Here is a 17,547-nt window from a genome sequence, read left to right as displayed (position 1 = left end):
GCACAGTGGAAAGTAAGTTTGGCTCGGAAGCTAGGTCAAGCACGGGTGATGGGGAATTCGCCACTTAGTTTGGAGCAAATGGTGGCCTCCTTGCTAAAGCTGAGTGCAGAGGGCCCGGCAGCAATACTACAGCTAGCAGAACCAGCCCTGAGAACGCAGCATTGGAGACTTGAGGCGGGTAGTACCGGACGCAGAGCACCGGGCGCGGCTCCCACTTGCCTCCGGCTCCCGGAAGCGGGCGGGGCCACCTCGCTTCCCGGGGGCTAAAACCTGCGAGCGAGGACCGCGCGCCGAGGCGTCTCAGCCGCGCGCCGAGCGGTCGATCGCCGTAGCTCCCGCAGCCTGCGCTCCCCAGTCTGTGGCTCCACCAGCCATTGTGTAAGTGCGACTGCAGCTGGGCGCGCGGGCCGCGGAAGGGGGCGGCCGTCTCTCGCTCCCCAGGTTCCCGGATGGTGACGGGTTCGCGGAGAGAGGCGGCAGGGGCAACCCCTCGGACCTCATAGCGGCCCGCGCGCGCCGGTTTCCGGGGGCCCCCGCCCCCGGCGGCGCTGTAGGCGAGCCGTGGCGGTTCCCCAACGCCGTGTGCTGCGCCGCAGCTCAGCTGGCTCCTGAGTCCCGGAGCGCGCCGCTGCCGAGTGCCAGGTTCAGGCGGCTCCCGTGCTGTTGGTTTTGCGCGATGTTTAATTCAAACTGAGAGTCTAACTTTTTTTTTTTTTAAATGCAGAGGCCAATAATCCGTTATGGAGCATGCCTTTACCCCGTTGGAGCCCCTGCTTTCCACTGGTACTGTATTTCTTTCCACGTTTTAGTGTCACTGACGTGCCCCTCCCCAGCGACGGGAACAGGTCGAAAGGACGGGGCTCTAGAGCCAGCGTGACTTCTAGCCTGGGTTCTGTCCCTGATTTCCTAGCTCTGTACCGCTAAGCGTTATCAGCCTCTCGCCGGTCTCATTTTCCTAAACTGAAAAATGAGCTTACGTATCAGTTCTTGCTGTGAGGACGAAATGACAAGATATGGTGTGTGTAGTCCGTCTGGAGCCCAGTAAGCACTTCCCGGCTGTTGCGCCTCCACCAACAGCGCGAACAAATCTGGAACATAGCGGAACATTAGACATGGCAGGCATTAAGGACGGTCATCGTTGCCTGACCGTGATGCATTTTTAATCCATTGAAAGTGCCCCGAGCTTATCTAATAAAAGATTGGCAAATGATTATATCAAGTGCTTTAAATCTATATAACATTCAGGATTTTTATTCTTCCAAGATTTGAAATTACTGTGTTACCGAGTGCAGGCCGGGCTGCTCGCTGCTTGCAGACCCAATCAACAAGGACGAAGTGCCCGGAAAGGAAGGTGACTACTTTCCAAAGCTAGCAATGGGGAAGTGGTCCAAGCTTCTGCCTTAAAGAAACCATTTCAAATTTGGACAAAATGCAAGAGCTTAAAAAGGGGCGCTTGGTATTGGGGCTCGGGGGCCCCAGTCTACCTGACTTGCTCATATATTTATCTTGGGTTGGTGCCTCATCTGGTGAATGGGCTGGCCCCTGACTATAACTGGGTTGCAAATTAACTGCAGGCTTGAAGTAACCTCCAGGTGGAGGAGAATTCAGTAGTCGCCTGAATTGTTTCAAGATTAGTCTCTGGAACTTCAGACGAACACATAATTAGATAAGGGAAACGTTGTGTAAGGGGGTTCGTGGGGGAAAGAAGGAGAGCAAAGACTATTATCTCATTGTTAAAGGTAAGACAAGGCATGGCACAGGAAAGAGAAAAACTTGAAAACGACATTCAGGTACTTCACGTGGAAATAGATGGAATGAATGAGTTTATGAGGCAGGTTATTAGCATTCATTCTTGTGTAATAATTGACTACTGTGTGATAATTTGGTAATGTTAAATTATTTTTAATTAACTTAGTTTTTATTTTCTCATTTATAACTTTCATAAATTTAAACAGAAAGCGTAATTGTTTAAATGTTTACATTTGTTTGCTGTCAACATGAATTCATGGGTCTTGTTTAGGGCATTGAGTTTAACTTGTACGTTTCTCCACATGCTGGGAGTAGTAGGTGACATTCACTCCTTACTCCCAAGTCATGTTTTTGTTTGTGACAAGGTCTTGCTTTGTTGCCCTGGCTGGAGTGCAGTGGTGCCATCATAGCTCGCTGCAGCCTCGACCTGCCATGCTCAAGCGATCCTCCCACCTTAACCTCTGGAGTAGCTAGGACTACAGGTGTGCACTACCCCACCTGGCTAATTTTTAAATTTTTTGTAGAGAAGGGGTCTCCCTGTGTTGCCCAGGCTGGTCTCAAACTCCTGGGCTCAAGTGATCCCATTCTCCTGCCTCAGTCTCCCAAAGTGCTGGGATTATGGGTATGAACTACCACGCCCAGTTATGCTAAATGCTTTATATACATGTTTATGTCTTATTCTGCAGGTGAAGGAAAACAGTTACATAACTAGAATCTTCACCCCTTTATTATTTTAGTAGGTTAAAAGGTTGAGTGTTTATTACTTTAAACAGCTTTTCAAAAGTTAAAAAAAAAAAAGGCCAGGCGCCATGGCTCAGGCCTGTAATCCCAGCACTTTGGGAGGCTGAGGCAGGAGGATCACCTGAGGTCGGGAATTCTGAGACCAGCCTGGCCAACATGGTGAAGTCCTCTCTCTACTAAAAATAGTCTCAACTAAAATTAGTTGGGTGTGGCGGCACACGCCTGTAATCCCAGCTACTTGGGAGGCTGAGGTAGGAGAATTGTAGGAGAATTGCTTGAACCTGGGAGGTGGAGGCTGTAGTGAGCTGAGATTGCGCCATTGTGCTCCAGCCTGGGAGACAGAGAGAGACTCCATCCTCCATCTTAAAACAAAAACAAAAACAATCCAAAAAAAAAAAAAAAAAAAACCCAAAAGGCATTGGCAAGCACATTTTGCAAATTTCCTAGTTCTTGTTTGTCCAGTATTACCAGGACAAACAGCATTTTCTAGAGCAAACATTTGATTTGGGTGAAATGTTGACTTTCAGATTTGTTACTTAAACCTAAGAGCATTACTGTGTGAAGATTTCTAATGGTTTCTAGGTTAAAAGGCATATATCAGGGATACTGACTGCTGCGTAATAAAGATTGTATTGAGGAACTATACTATCTGGGTTTAAATCCTAGCTTTGCCACTTAATAGTTATTTGACCTTGTACTTCCATTTCTTCATCTGTAAAATAGGAATACATCATAGGGTTATTATGTGTATAAATGAATTAGTACAAATCAAGCACTTAGCTTCAGTAGCTGTAAGCTGTTCAGCAGTAAGTTTGAGGGGAAAGCAAAAAGGCAGTTGAATCTCAGGGTGGATGCTGAGATGGAAAAGGAGGGAGCAGATAGCTCTGCCCCTTTGTTTTTAATAGAGGCTTAGTGGAGAAGGCCTTGACTGCTTAAGTCAGGACATTTGTAAGTTCCACATTGGAGCAAGGCCCGTAGGGAAATGGCAATATATGAAGTACAGATCCAGGGGACAGAATCCAGTGCCTGCCCCCTTGGGTGGTTCTCACAGTTTCCTCCTGTTGTTCCTATGCGTAAAACTGTGTAGGAGTCTTGTCTTATCTCTAGTTTTGACCTTGAAACAAGGATTTGGGTAAGTTTGTGATTACTCTGGATATGTATAAGGTGTTTAACAACAGAACTATTACTATAAGGGCCAGTGTAATGCTGGATTTTTTACAGTAATTCAGTAAATTTTTGAGGTTAATTTTTTATTGGAGAGATTCCTGTTATCAGATTTAGTGTTTAATACTCACCTGGCAGAGAAGTTTTTTCTGATACCAGCTTCTGTGAATTTGATTTGTTGGTATGATTTATCAGTAATGCTTTTTAAGAGTTAGTATAGTGGACAGTCCAACAATAAAAGTAGTTCTCTACAGATTAAGAAGTTGCTAAGAAAAGTTTTGTGGACCAAAATACTTACCCTCTGGGATGATCACTAGCCCAGGGAAAGAGGGAATTCTTTTTTAAATTCTTTTTTTTTTTTTTTTTTTTTGTAACTAAGTGCTCATTATTTAAGAAAAAACAACTATCTACCCTAGAATGTGAAAGTTTCCTGTACTCCCTTTTCCAGAAATAACTATTATTTCTCATACTTTAAACAAAATGGGTTCATATTATAAATTGTTTTGTAAATTACTGTTTGGGGGCAGTGAGTTAAAATACATAAATATTTGTTACTACAAACCTCACATGTGCCCTTTGTTCATTTTTTTTCCAAACTAAAAAATGTGTCCTAGTTACCAGACATTATCAATCTAAAAATTTATGTGTTCTTTTAAATTTTGTGTGTATGAATAAATAAACAAAAATAGGCCTATTGAATACCCTTTTCTGCAACTGTTTTCACCTACTACTTTGTTATGTCTATGTGTATAGATATCCCAACTGTTTGTTTTTTTAATGGGCAGTGTGGACTGAAATTCACTGGTCATTCTCTTTTTTTTCTTTTTTTTAGAGACAGGGTCTTGCTGTGTTGCCCAGGCTCGAATGCAGTGGTGTGATCATTGCTCACTATAACCTCTGACTCCTGAGCTCAAGCAGTCCTCCTGCCTTGGCCTCCCAAAGTGTTGGGATTACAGGCATGAGCCACTGTGCCTGGCCTCACTAGTCTTTTTTTTTTTTTTTTTTCCCCTGAGACAGAGTCTCGCTCTGTCCCCTAGGCTGGAGTGCAGTGGTGCAATCTCAGCTTACTGCAACCTCCGCCTCCTGGCTTCTCCTGCCTCAGGCTCCCAAGTTGCTGGGACTACGGGCGCCTGCCACTGCGCCTGGCTAATTTTTCTAGTTTTAGTAGATATGGGGTTTCACCACGTTGGCCAGGCTGGTCTCGAACTCCTGACCTCAGGTGATCCACCCACCTCGGTCTCCCAAAGTGCTGGGATTATAGGCATGAGCCACTGCGCCTGGCCTGGCCTCACTGGTCTTAATAGACATTTATGTTACTTCCAATTTGTACTATTACAGTCTACAATGCATATTTTTGGTCATACTATTTTTCATATTTGTGTGAGTATTTTAGTAGTGTAAATTTCTAGAAATGCAGTTGCCAGGCCAAAGGGGATCTATCAGCTAACTGGTGTATACCCTTTGGTACTAGGTGCTGAGGGAGATACAAAATTGAAAGAAGTGGTTCCTTCTATCTAGGAGTTTATGGTCTAATTGAGTGTCAAGGACAAAACATAAGATTCCAGTGAGATGCTGAATTATGTATTGTAGAACCCACATAGGAACTGTAGACACAGGGATGAGAGGCAGGCTGGAGTCGGCAGGATAAATCATGGGGTGAGTCAGACATCAGCTGGGCCTCCAAAAGAGCACTGGATTTAAATGGAGAGAAGCACAGGGAGGTTTCCAGAAGAGCATCACAGGTGATGGGCCATCCTAGAGAGAGAGCTCAGTGTTGCATCTGGACGTGAAAATGGACACGGTGGTGAGAGAGAGAGAGAGTGTGACTAGGTTGGAGAGTGCTCATGAGGGTTTTGGAAGAATGTGGTTGAACAGTGAGGGTAGAATCAGATTGTGGAGGAAGAGACATTTATTGCAGAGAAAGAGATAGTTTTTGAAAGTTTCTGTGTCTTCTGCCTTTGGAACATTCTATACAAAGCAGCTTTTTATAAACAGTAATCCCCCCATATCCTAAAGTGATATATTCTAAGAACTCCAGTGCAGTGAGTCACCCAACTTTTGTTGGCACCAGGAACTGGTTTTGTATTAGACAATTTTTCTATGGACCAGCAGAGGGGTGGGTGGTGGTGGTTTCAGGATGACTCAAGCCATTACATTTATTGTCCACTTTCTATTATTATTGCATTGTAATATATAATGTATATAGGTATTTATTATTACATGTAATATATACAGTGACAGATCATCAGGCATTAGATTCTCGTAAGGAGTGCGTGACCTAGATCCTTTGCATGTGCAGTCCACAATAGGCTTTGGGGTCATGTGAGAATCTAATGCCCTGCTGACCTGACAGGAGGTAGAGCTCAGCTTCACTCCTTCCTGCCCTACTGTGTGGGTGGGTTCGTAACTGGCCACAGACAGTCTAATCGACAGATGATTTAAAGTATACAGGAGGGTGTGTGCAGGTTATATACAGATAAGGGGGACTACTGTACTTTAAACTCATTTAGTTGTGTCATTGATGTCATGGTTCTGATTTGCCAACCAACTATATTTTAAAGTCCTTATCTTGAAGGCAGTTTTCAAGCATACAATATATTATTTATTAACTATAGTCACTGTGATGGTACAGTCACCTCTTTGCACCTAAGGTAAACTCACATACCCACTATTGCCATATAGGACGTGCTTCAGTATTTTCCCTTAGCTCATGCTAAATTTGCCACCTAGAATGATCTTTGCCAATACTTAGAATTATTAAATTTTAGCCATTCTGGTGGGTGTATAGAGATGTCTCTATGATTTTTGTCATTTTCCTTATGACAGATTTCTCATAATGTGTTTATTGACTTTTGCATGTCTTCTGAAGTGTTTATAGCTCTTACTCATTTTTTCAATTAGGTTATCTTTCATTTTTTATAGAAACATATTTTAGGAGTTTTTTTTAATATATTCTGGTTGCAGTTCTTTACATTTTGATTTTCTCATTATTAAAATAAGGAGAATGACACTTTCCAAGGAGAGTTGTGAAAATTAAACAATATGTGTAAAGCATGTAATGGTGACATGTAAGAATTCAAGCATTTTAAGTATTTTTTGTCTTTTTAAACTTTTCATCTGAAGGGTTTTTATTTTTAAATTAATACAGAATATTTAACCAGTAAGGGTGTACTATTGCTGTTTGAGGCCTTGTAAATGTAGGTGCCTTTTCAGCATATTCTTAGACATCTAAACTTTTTGCTTTGTTCTTCAGTGCCTGTGATCATTTCAGTTTTTATCACGAAGATTTATGTTCAGAAATTAATATGCTTTAAACTTTTTTTAAAAAAAGTTGATTTACTTTAAACACTTTATAGCCAAAATAAAGGTAAATAGTCAAATCTCAGAACAATTATTTGCCATATACTTATTTCACAGACTCTTAAGACACAGCAGTTACAGAGGTTTTAATTTTTAGTTTACTAAGAATACTGATCTTTTTATTTTTATTTTTTCAACTTTTTTGAGGCATGATTGACAAAAGTGCTATATTTAGCCAGGTGTGGTGGCTCTCACCTATATTCCCAGCACTTTGGGAGGCCCACCCATCTGGCTTCACTGTACTGTATTTATCTCTTTAAAGATCCTGTCTGCAAATACAGTCATATTCTGAGGTTCTGGGGGTTAGGACTTCAACTTATGAATTTGGTGGGAGTTGAGGGGTGGGTGGGCACAATTTAGCTCATAACAAATAGGGTATGTCAATTAGCTTTTCAGCTGTAAACTAAAAAAAAAAAAATGACTGGGTCCATATTTCAGTGTTACCATGATTTCCAAAAAAGAGGTTTTAACATGTAATTATATAGCATATAGCTAGTATATGAATCAGAGAGTCAATTTTGGTCTTATTTAATTGCTGTTTTCTACTTATATACAAAGGTTTCTCTGTTCATTCCTGTTTATCCATTATGGGCCACACATCTAATAGATGTTGTAGGAAAATAAAAAAGGGTTGACAAATCTTACTGTGAAAGATTTCAGTACATGACAGGCTGTTTAATACAACACAATGGAAATGTAATTTCGTATGTCATATAATTCAAAATTTTCTAATAGTCTCATTAAAAAGCTTATAAATTTTAAGTTTGTCTTATTTAATCTAAAATTATATTATTTTGACATGTGGTCAATAGAAATCACTACTAATGCTATAGTTTACGTTTTTTGCACAAAATCTTCCAACTCAAGTGTGTAGTTAACGTATCTGGCACATCTCAATTCAGATGATAAATTTTCATTAGACATACTTGATCTATATTTAATTTGTGATAATTTGTCAGATGTTTGTTTTTATTCGTATTAGCAAGGAGTAACTGGTAGCCTTGTAACTTTGGAATGAACTTCATAGGCAAGGAAAAGAATATTTCTTTTCCAAAGAAAGCCTTGGAAATAGATACTAGAGATAGAACTGGACTAAAACCTAGGTTTTCTGATTATCTATTTCCCCTAAAATTATAATGACTTTTGTTCTTGTTGTTTAAAGCAGTATTCTTGCTTTAAAACCTAGAAAACTTTCAGGATTATTGTTGTTGATGTTGTTGTTGATTGGTTTTTTAAGACACTTTCATCTGGTATGGTAAAGAAATCTCTGGCTAAAGCTGCTGTGTAAGGATTAGCCTTATCTGCTGCTTAAGTATTGTGATATTTTTGTTATCAAGGGCTATCTAAGATAGTGGCAGATACGAATTTGTGAATTCCAGAGTTTCAGGGATCTTGTGATACTCTCCTACCCAATCAAAATCCTCCTGTGTAGCCCTCAAATCTCTGGAATGTTTCCAGGACACTCTGTGTTGACTGTTTATGCTTTTCTTGGCGTATAACTTATAATTGTTGGAATCCTTTTTTATTTCTTTCAACCTATTTCTAATTTACTAAGACTTGCTGTTAACTACCCTTTACTTATTTTTTACTTATTACTTACTGTATTTGATATAGTTTAACTTTTCTTCGTATTTTGTTTTATTTTCATATTTGCCTTAATATTTGCTGTACTTTTTTTTTTTTTTTTTGGAGATGGTGTCTTGCTCTGTCACCCAGACTGGAGTGCAGTGGCGTGATGTCAGCTCACTGCAACCTCCACCTCCCGGGTTCATGCCATTCTCCTGCCTCAGCCTCTCGAGTAGCTGGGACCACAGGCGCCCGCCACCATGCCCGGCTAATTTTTTGTATTTTTAGTAGAGATGGGGTTTCACTGTGTCAGCCAGGATGGTCTCGATCTTCTGACCTCGTGATCCGCCTGCCTTGGCCTCCCAAAGTGCTGGGATTACAGGCCCGAGCCACCGTGCCCAGCCTTTGCTGTACTTTTAATTAGATTAGTTATATTTGATGACAATATTTTGATTCATCCTCATTGTCAATGAGCAAATTGTTTCTCTTGCCTTAAATAAGATCTCATTAACTTTATAAGCTATCTTTTCCACATCATCTAGACAATGAATTTCCTTTGATTCAGTGGTATTTAGTTTTATGGCACCTGCTTCCCCATCTTTCCATATTAGCATTTTAATAGTTCATGCTTTTAGAAACTAAAACTTCTAAAGTGAGTTTAAAAATAATTTTAAATCTTTAAAAAATTATCTAAATTTTTATTTTGTAGCATTATTAGAAAAAATGGGGTTTTTTTTTTTTAGATGAAAAAATTGAAAATATCAAGTGAGCCTGTGGGGTAGTTTTAATATTCACAATGATAAAATGTTACGGCATAATTACACCAAAAAAATCTGTGGGTATTGACACATTAATACCAAATGTCTTTGAGGTTTTCTAGGAAAATGAGGTGTATTTGTGCATTAACTTCCCATCAAATAAATTTTATTTTTTTTGTTGCTGTTGGTAAAATGCATCCGAAAGTTATTCTTTGTAGGTGGCAAACAAATGCTGAAACAAATGGATGCCATTCTGAGTATTTCTGTGTCTTTGTCACACCATTGTCTTTGAAGGTATTCACTTTTCACAGTGGAATAGTTTCTTTTGTTTTTATGACTTCCAGTGAATTTAAGCTTTTGATTTACTCATAGGTCATGTGTAAGGTTTTGGCTTGCCAGCCCAATTGCTGCCAAAAAACCTTTTTTTCTTTTTTCAAAATAGGAAAACTGTTTTAGAAAAAGTTTCTTCCTAATCCAAATACACATGCTCTGAGTGAATCCTGTGGATGGGTAGGAGACGTTTAAAACCTTTACTGTTCCTGATGTGTGTCTTCCTTAGTAATCCTCTGAGATAGCCATCTGGTTTTTATGCTGGAACATGTTTAGATAGCTCAGTCTTTTTGAGAAAACATGTACCATTATTGGACAGACAACTGATGACTAAAATGTGTATTTAAAAAAAGCTGAAGTTTACCTTTAGCTCTCTATTTTCCACCTTAAATAGCATAGAAGATCTTTACTTGTTTTCTACCTAATTACCCTTCAAATACTGAAAAATCTTAACCAGATCATAGCCATTTGTTGAACAATTATTTGAGTGCCTGCCTGCTGTGTACTGGGAACCATTCTAGGCATGGGAAGACATATCAACAATTTTCTTTTCATGTAATGCTTTCCAGCCTATCCCAATATAGGTATCAGTTATCTACTTCTGGAAAATCAGATGTCCTTGTCAAGAATGCTTACTGGGACCTGTTTTCATTATTTTATTTTATTTTATTTTGGAGATGGAGTCTCGCTCTGTTGCTCAGGCTGGAGTGCAGTGGCACAATCTTGGCTCACTGCAACCTCTGTCTCCCAGGTTCTATTGATCCTCCTGCCTCATCCTCCTGAGTAGCTGGGGCTACAGTTGCGTGCCACCATGCCTGGCTAATTTTTGTATTTTTAGTAGAGACGGGGTTTGGCCATGTTGGCCAGGGTTCTCTCGAACTCCTGACCTCAGGTGATCTGCCCGCCTTGGCCTCCCAAAGTGCTGGGATTACAGGTGTACCACCATGCTTGGCCTGTTTTTGTTATCTTAAATTGCAGCTTCTGCAGGATATTGAGAATCCTGAACAGGAAGGTCTTGATAAACCGTCAGGAAACAATCAGTGCTTTGGGATTAAAGAACAAATGAAAAGAGGAAGCGGGAGCAGGAAAATGGAAGGTCGCACAGTTGCATACCTTGTTTAAGTTTATAAATTTCTTTGTATGTTGCTCTAAAACCTTGTTACTTAAATTGAAATTCTTAGGCCAGTAGCATTGGCATGCCTCAGTGCGTGTAAGAAAAGCAGAATCTCAGGCCCCACTTCAGACTGACTGAATAAAAATCTGCATTTTAACAAGACCCTCGGTCAGCCTTAACGCTCCTTAAAATGTGAAAGGCACTACCCAAGAGGAATAGCACCTTCCTTTTAAAATAATTAAAACACCCTCCATCACATTTAATGATAACATTTATCATTATCTAGAACTTCTTTTCAACGATTAATATCCAGTGGTTTTCTTTTGAGCTTTATTGTTGTCTGTGAAAATGTATAGTGTGATAAGGCATTCAGGACACATACCCAGTGGCAGAGGATGGCTCACCTGAGTGCGATGAGGTGATACCTTTTTCCACACCAGCCACATCTGAGGTGCATATCCACTTTTTGGCCCTTGGTCTGCCTTTCAAAATGTCTACATGTAATGCTGATATTTTATCAACGTAGTTGGTTAAGATATAACTTCAGGCTTTTCTCATACATAATTTTGTTTTGCTGTTTTATTGAGTTTGGAGGAAGTAAATCTAAAATTTTCCTTTGGAATTATTGGCCAAAAATTACTATATTATGAGATATATACACTCTATAAAGTTTGGGTGTTAAAATCACGCAAACAATTTTCTTTTGGAAAATCGTTAACCAGAGAGATGTTTGTAAGTTACGCTTCTTCAGGCATTTCAATTCTTGAGTATCCCTTTACAAATGAGACATCAGTGACCGAATACATTCTTCTAGGTATGGCTTAAAGCCAAAGAAAGTAGTCACACAATCACATTCTTTTCTCTGGATGATATCATCCTATTAAATAAGCACATGGTTTTGATTTTGGGGAATGATAGTTGAAGAGTTCTGAAGTTTGAAGTCAGTAAAGCCTTTTCTGACCTCACTTTTTTTTTTTTTTTTTTTGGTGAATCTGGCATCTGAATTGGTTACTATAAGTCAGAATATATCAAAGCCATTTGAAAATGGAATTAAAATGGCCTCTGTGAAAAATACTTGTAATTATGGTTTCATTTCTATAGAGGAAACATATGTTTTCAGGCTGTTTAACATTTTATTTATTGAGCCAACTTTTGTCTGTTAGGCATGTAGCATCATACTAAATCCATGCAATTGAAATACATGGTCCAAGGTTCCACTGAGATTATAGCCTAGTAGGGCAAATGGATAAGCAAGTGAGACATTAGAGTACAGTGTGATAAGAGACATGTAAGGGCAACCTTGGGTCACACAGGAAGGATTTGGGGGTTTATTGAAGGCGTCTGGAAAGAAGAAATATTTAAGGTGGTACATTAACTTGTTTTAAATTTTTTATTTTTGTGATTAACACTGTGAAATGTTTATGTACCTTAGTCCACTTCTGATTGTATGCTGAGTGTATATTTCTGGGAGTAGAATTAAATAATCAAAGTTATGAGCCTCTAGGGTTTCCAGTACACGTTCCTAGGTGGCTTTCCAGAAAGGCTGTAGCAGGTTATGTGGCACTATCAGCATATTAGTGTGTCCCTTTCAATATGTCCTTGCTGGCAGTGGATGTTCTGCAGTTCTGGATGGAAATATTCATGGATTATAGCTGCTCCTGCTTTTTCACTCCCACATCGTGATTTTTGTGGTACTCTTGGTAGTACTGCCCATAATCTAAGGTGGGAAAGGTTGTCCAAGACTTGAAAATGATCAGAAGAGATTATTAGGAGTCTTTTCAGTGGAACGCTGGGCTTCTTTAATGGATCCTGAAGTGACTAGATACAGGGTGTATACCTTTCACTTTTTTTTTGATTGGGCAATTTTGCAATGCTGTAGGGATAGAAGTTAACTAATAGTCATGCAAACGATTCTAGATGGAGTCTCACTCTGTCATCCAGGCTAGAGTGCAGTGGCACAATCTTGGCTCACTGCAACCTCTCCCGCCCAGATTTAAGCAATTCTCCTGCCTCAGCCTCCCGAGTAGCTGGGATTACAGGTGCCTGCCACTGCGCCCAGCTAATTTTTGTATTTTTGGTAGAGATGGGATTTCACCATCTTGGCCAGGCTGGTTTTGAACTCCTGACCTCGATCCACCCACCTCGGCCTCCCAAAGTGCTGGGATTACAGGCGTGAGCCGCCACGCCCGGCCACGATTCTTATCTATAATAATGTAAATGAATTTTGTCCAGTGGGATAGAATTGATTTCCACCCTGAAGAAACATCCCCAGATACTATGTTTCATTGCTCTATAGCGGAGATTACTAAACTTTCGGTTTTAGTCTTCAGTGTCTCAGTAATTTCTTCATGGGGCCACCAGCACCAAATACCTAATAGTAACTGTATTAAGTAATTGGGTCCAAAAAACTGTCAGTAGTTTGTACAGTGTCCCTGTTAGTTCAGTGAGGCACCCTGAATGCTTTGCCACTCAGCTTGGGAACCCTTCTTATAATAGATTCCCCACTGATTTCAGTAATACTCCGCCTACACACACACACACACACACACACACACTCACTCAAGTTTGTACTAATAACCTCATTAATTGATGAGCTGAATAACATCTTTGGCATGTGTTCCTTTTATATTTGCATGAAGGTCGTGCTTCTAAACCTTTTGGAAATTACACTTTAAGCACCAGTTAAATTCTCCTTAATTTGTTGTTAATTTAAAAGGTGAGTAAATAGGTCATCTTAACTTTCTTTGAAGTCGGTTTCCTTATCTATAAATGACCAGTCATTGACTATGAGAATTAAAAGTGAAACTGCATCTGTAAAAGCATAGCATGGAGCCTTTGAGGACAATGTGCAAAGTGGGCAGGTCACACATACCTTGGAGCTTGTGGGATTCCTCAGGTGCTCATCCCATAGAAAGGACTTAGTCTAGGCTTGCCTGTGCTGCAGGGTGCCCTGGTAATCACTCCAGGAGAGGAATCTCAACTGCTGCCCTCCCACCCCCACAAAAGTTCCACATATTTGCTGGAACCTCCAGGTGACTGTAACACTGTGTGTCTGGGAACTTCCAGGTTACTAGAGTGGGGAGCTTGTGTTGCTAAGCAGATAATTTCAGCCTATTCTTGGACTGTTAACTCTGACCTGCTGAACTAGCTCCTTGAAAAGATCCAGAAATTGGGGAAGGGAAGGAGGTGAAATGAACTCCAGGACCAGCTGCGTTTGTTTTTATATTCCCTCACTTGTTTTCTAAAAAAGTGAAATGTATCCAGTAGTCATAACTTTACATTTAGACAGCAATTACATAGTTTTGTCATTTTAATTTCCATATGCTTGGTCTCCGTGTGCCAAGTATTACCTTCTAACTACAGAAATGACTTTATTTCCCCAAACCAGTGAGTGTTGGAGTAGGCTCTAAAAATGTTTTCTTCTCCTTCAAATTTTAAACTTCTAAAATTATAACTAAAATTTGGAAATAGAATATATTTAGGCTTGATGAGATATCCAAGGAATGGAAAGTGAAAGAAGCTGGCCTAAACTGAAGTACAAGGCTAGGAATGTTTACATAGGAACGTCAGGCATAGATTAGGACTGAGAAAAATAAAATGGGAATGGCAATTTGCAAGTAGGTGTCCAATACCCAAAGCTCTAAAGTAGCTTACAAAAACAGAGTAGTTAGGGTGTGGGAAGCCTGGTGGAATATTTGTACTGTTTTGTTCAAAACTGTAAAATAGTTTCCTTGTTTATTTTTTGCTGTCTGTCTTGATCCAGATTGCTATTATCATAGGAACAATTGGTTTCTGAACGTTCTCTCTTGCCTATTATCAATTCAACTGATTTAGTGTTATCTGTTTCAGTGGATCTGTTAGAATCTGCCTGCGACAATTCTTGTTGATTAAAAAAAAAAAATGCAAGTGAAGGGAACCCATGTGCAGACCAGCTCGTACTAATGACATTCATAGAAACTAGTGATTCCATTGAAGTGTGCATTGGACTGTGACACTAGGTAACTATGAAAGGATTAGGCATATGGTGGTATTGTATACTTGAAGCCTATCATAAATTCAACCTTTCTATTACTGTTAGGAGATGAGTTATTGTTTCCACTTGCCAGGTAAGAACAATACTTGAGATGAGATCCGATGTTACGCTTTTGCCCTTGCACTGCTTTTTGAAGTGTAAATGGCTTATGTTTAGTCAATCTTCTTGTTGTGAAATTGCATCATTTTTATGCCATCCAAGAGTTAGAGCTGCTGATGCAGCTATTAACAGAGAAGCACTACTCAGTTGAGACAATGTGTTAGAGGTGGGTGAGTTCTGTGAGGAATTTTCTGCTCACTTGTACCACACAATTTGAGTCATGTTTGCGCTGCATAAACTGTATCATTCATTTTTATATATTTATATATGTTTGCATAATACAGATGATGACCAGTATTTACTGCGAGCTTACTGTATGCAAGGAGCTATTCCAGGTTTTCTATGTATTACCTTGTTTATTCTCACAAACATTCCTAAGGGGAATATACTGTTACCCCCATTTTAGAAATGAGAATGCTGAGACAGATACAGAGAGGTTGACTATCTTGCCCAAGGTCACAGGTCCAGGAAGCAGCAGAGTTGAGGTTTAGGCCCAAGTAGTCTGGCTGCAGAGCCTGTTGGGTAACCACTACCACAATACTGATTTTGTATGTGTATATTTGGTATGGCTGATGGAGTTTTATTTCTCTTTGAAACTTTTTTCTCCAATCTCTACATCTCTTGTCTCTGAGATCACTTTAAGTTTATTCTCAACCTGGTGAGTGAGTCTATCACTATCCTTAGTGGGAAACAGTACATCAGTTAAGGAATGCATTTGGGTGTAAGTAATAGGGAAACTCATCTCACAGTAGCTTCAACAATAAGGAATTGATTTTTCTTAAACGATGAATCTGGAGGTAGGTGGTGGAGGGCTGGCGTAGCTGCTATACACTGTTGATAGGGATGCAGGCCTGTTCTTTGCTCTTCTGTCTTTCTGTGTTGGCCATTAGCCTCATGCTTGTGATCCTATTAGAGGCAAGGTAGTTATTAGAACTTCAGGCATCAAGGATGCGTTGTAAGCAGAAAAAAAGTATGGAGGGATTTTAAAAAGGGTCACGCCAACCTGGTTCATCCCCCTGTAGCAGAAAACTAAAAGCCTTCTCCAAAGATCCACAATCCACATAATTCACTTTTGTTTTATTTCATATTGGCCAGAACTAGGTTATGTGGCCATTCCTAAAAAGCAATCACGTGGAATTCTGTTCTTATGACTGATTTTGGCCAGGAACAGTTCATCTTCTGGGACTGAGATATGGGCATACTTGCAACTAAATAAACTGAAGTGGTACTGACAGAGAAGTTAGAAGGATGGATGTGGTGGAGACAGTGGACAGAATTGGCCATAGGATGACTTCCAAGAACTCTAGCCAAATACTCAAGGTTTGGAATCATTGTAATCTTGCTTGTAGTTGGGATCTGAGTGTTCGAGGTGAAAGTTTCCAGGATACATCTGCCGTCTTTGATCTCAGATTAAGTGGTTCAATTCCTGCTTTTTCTTGGAAGCCTTTTTGTAATACTCTCAGGAATGTGGTTTCTCTGGATTTGGGAGTTTACCTTGCTCTTTGTTTTCTGCCGATTCCAGAGCTTCTCAAATATGACATTCTTGCTCCTGAATTCCAGCTAGTGATGAGGCCTTGTTACTTGTTGATAGGTTTCTCTGATACTGTCCTTTGTGCCACAGTATAATCTGCTTTGATTTTTTTGTTTCTCTTACCTGAGATGCTTATTTTGTATTGAACCATTCCTAATGTCGCAGTTTTGTTCAGTGTTCATATCATTGGTCAGGCACTATTTTAAGATAACTAGGTGGTCTGATTATATGCTAAAGCATATAAAAATGACAGTAGCATGCCACCAAATTATTTGCTTTTATCTGAAATTCAAATTTTAATGAGTAGTCAGGCATTTACATTAAACATTACTTGGTAATCTTCTATGGGTTAACTTATCAAAGCTGTGATATATGTCATAAATACCTAAAATGTAGTTGTAATGGTTTGGGACATAATTTTTTTTATTCTCATATTGTTTTTTCCTTTTGATATTCCTATGTGTGCTCTTTATGTCTAACAAAAGATTGCCTATTTTTAAGCTTTTGGAGAGGAAGAGAGTTCAGAGAAAAGTAAATTGAGGATCACAAGGCAGTATCACTTATTGAGTGGTACTGTAGTTGATCTGTGTGCTTATCTATGCTCTTGGAGGGGAGTGACATGAATTCTTCTTTATGCCTCCTATGCTAAGCATCCTACCACATATATTTAGACAATGAGTTGACTTTAAGTTGAGTTGCCAGGCTGCTCAGCTCCAAATCAAATTCCAAGTCAGGCATTTACATTAAACATTACATGGTAATCTTCTGTGGGTTAACTTATCAAAGCTGTGATGTATGTCATAAATACCTAAGACATACCTACCTTGCATGTCCCATGATTTTTTTCCCCTATCCTTGATTGGTGTCAAAACCCTAACCAATAAGGCCCACAGCCTTTGGCTAGGCTTCCTTCACTCCCCCTGTTGCTACTGAGCCTCAGCAGCATCTGTTCATGAGTATGTTATTCTAGCTTCAAATTTCCTCTTGGCAACCCCTGCCCCCAACCACACACAAACTTGGCGATTTCCCTCTCTTGTGAGGGCAGCTGTGTTTTTAGAGAGCAGTATTTATTTATTCTATTCCATCCAGCATTTAGAGGGGT

At 39.9% G+C, this 17,547-nt stretch overlaps 1 protein-coding gene across 8 annotated transcripts in view; it reads left to right on the top strand.

Annotated features, from left to right (window-relative positions):
* Positions 1 to 251: 251 nt before the first annotated feature.
* TPK1 (thiamin pyrophosphokinase 1) overlaps positions 252 to 17,547 on the top strand; it is a 393,588-nt gene continuing 376,292 nt past the window's right edge. For 4 of the 8 annotated variants that reach the window (XM_055284385.2, XM_063642321.1, XM_055284384.2 and 1 more), the window contains exons 1-2: positions 288 to 378; positions 725 to 783. In XM_055284385.2, the coding sequence (XP_055140360.1) occupies positions 741 to 783 (43 nt within the window). In that variant the 5' untranslated portion in view covers positions 288 to 378; positions 725 to 740. Of the gene's footprint in view, positions 643 to 724; positions 784 to 17,547 lie in introns of all 8 variants that reach the window. The other 4 variants (XM_063642322.1, XM_063642323.1, XM_055284382.2 and 1 more) reach the window with 3 other exon arrangements.

Source organism: Symphalangus syndactylus, chromosome 6 (genome assembly GCF_028878055.3).
Source record: "Symphalangus syndactylus isolate Jambi chromosome 6, NHGRI_mSymSyn1-v2.1_pri, whole genome shotgun sequence".
Classification (NCBI taxonomy): Eukaryota; Metazoa; Chordata; class Mammalia; order Primates; family Hylobatidae; genus Symphalangus; species Symphalangus syndactylus.
The sequence above is the reverse complement of the archived record's forward strand: the minus strand, read 5'-3'. Positions and strand labels throughout refer to the sequence as shown.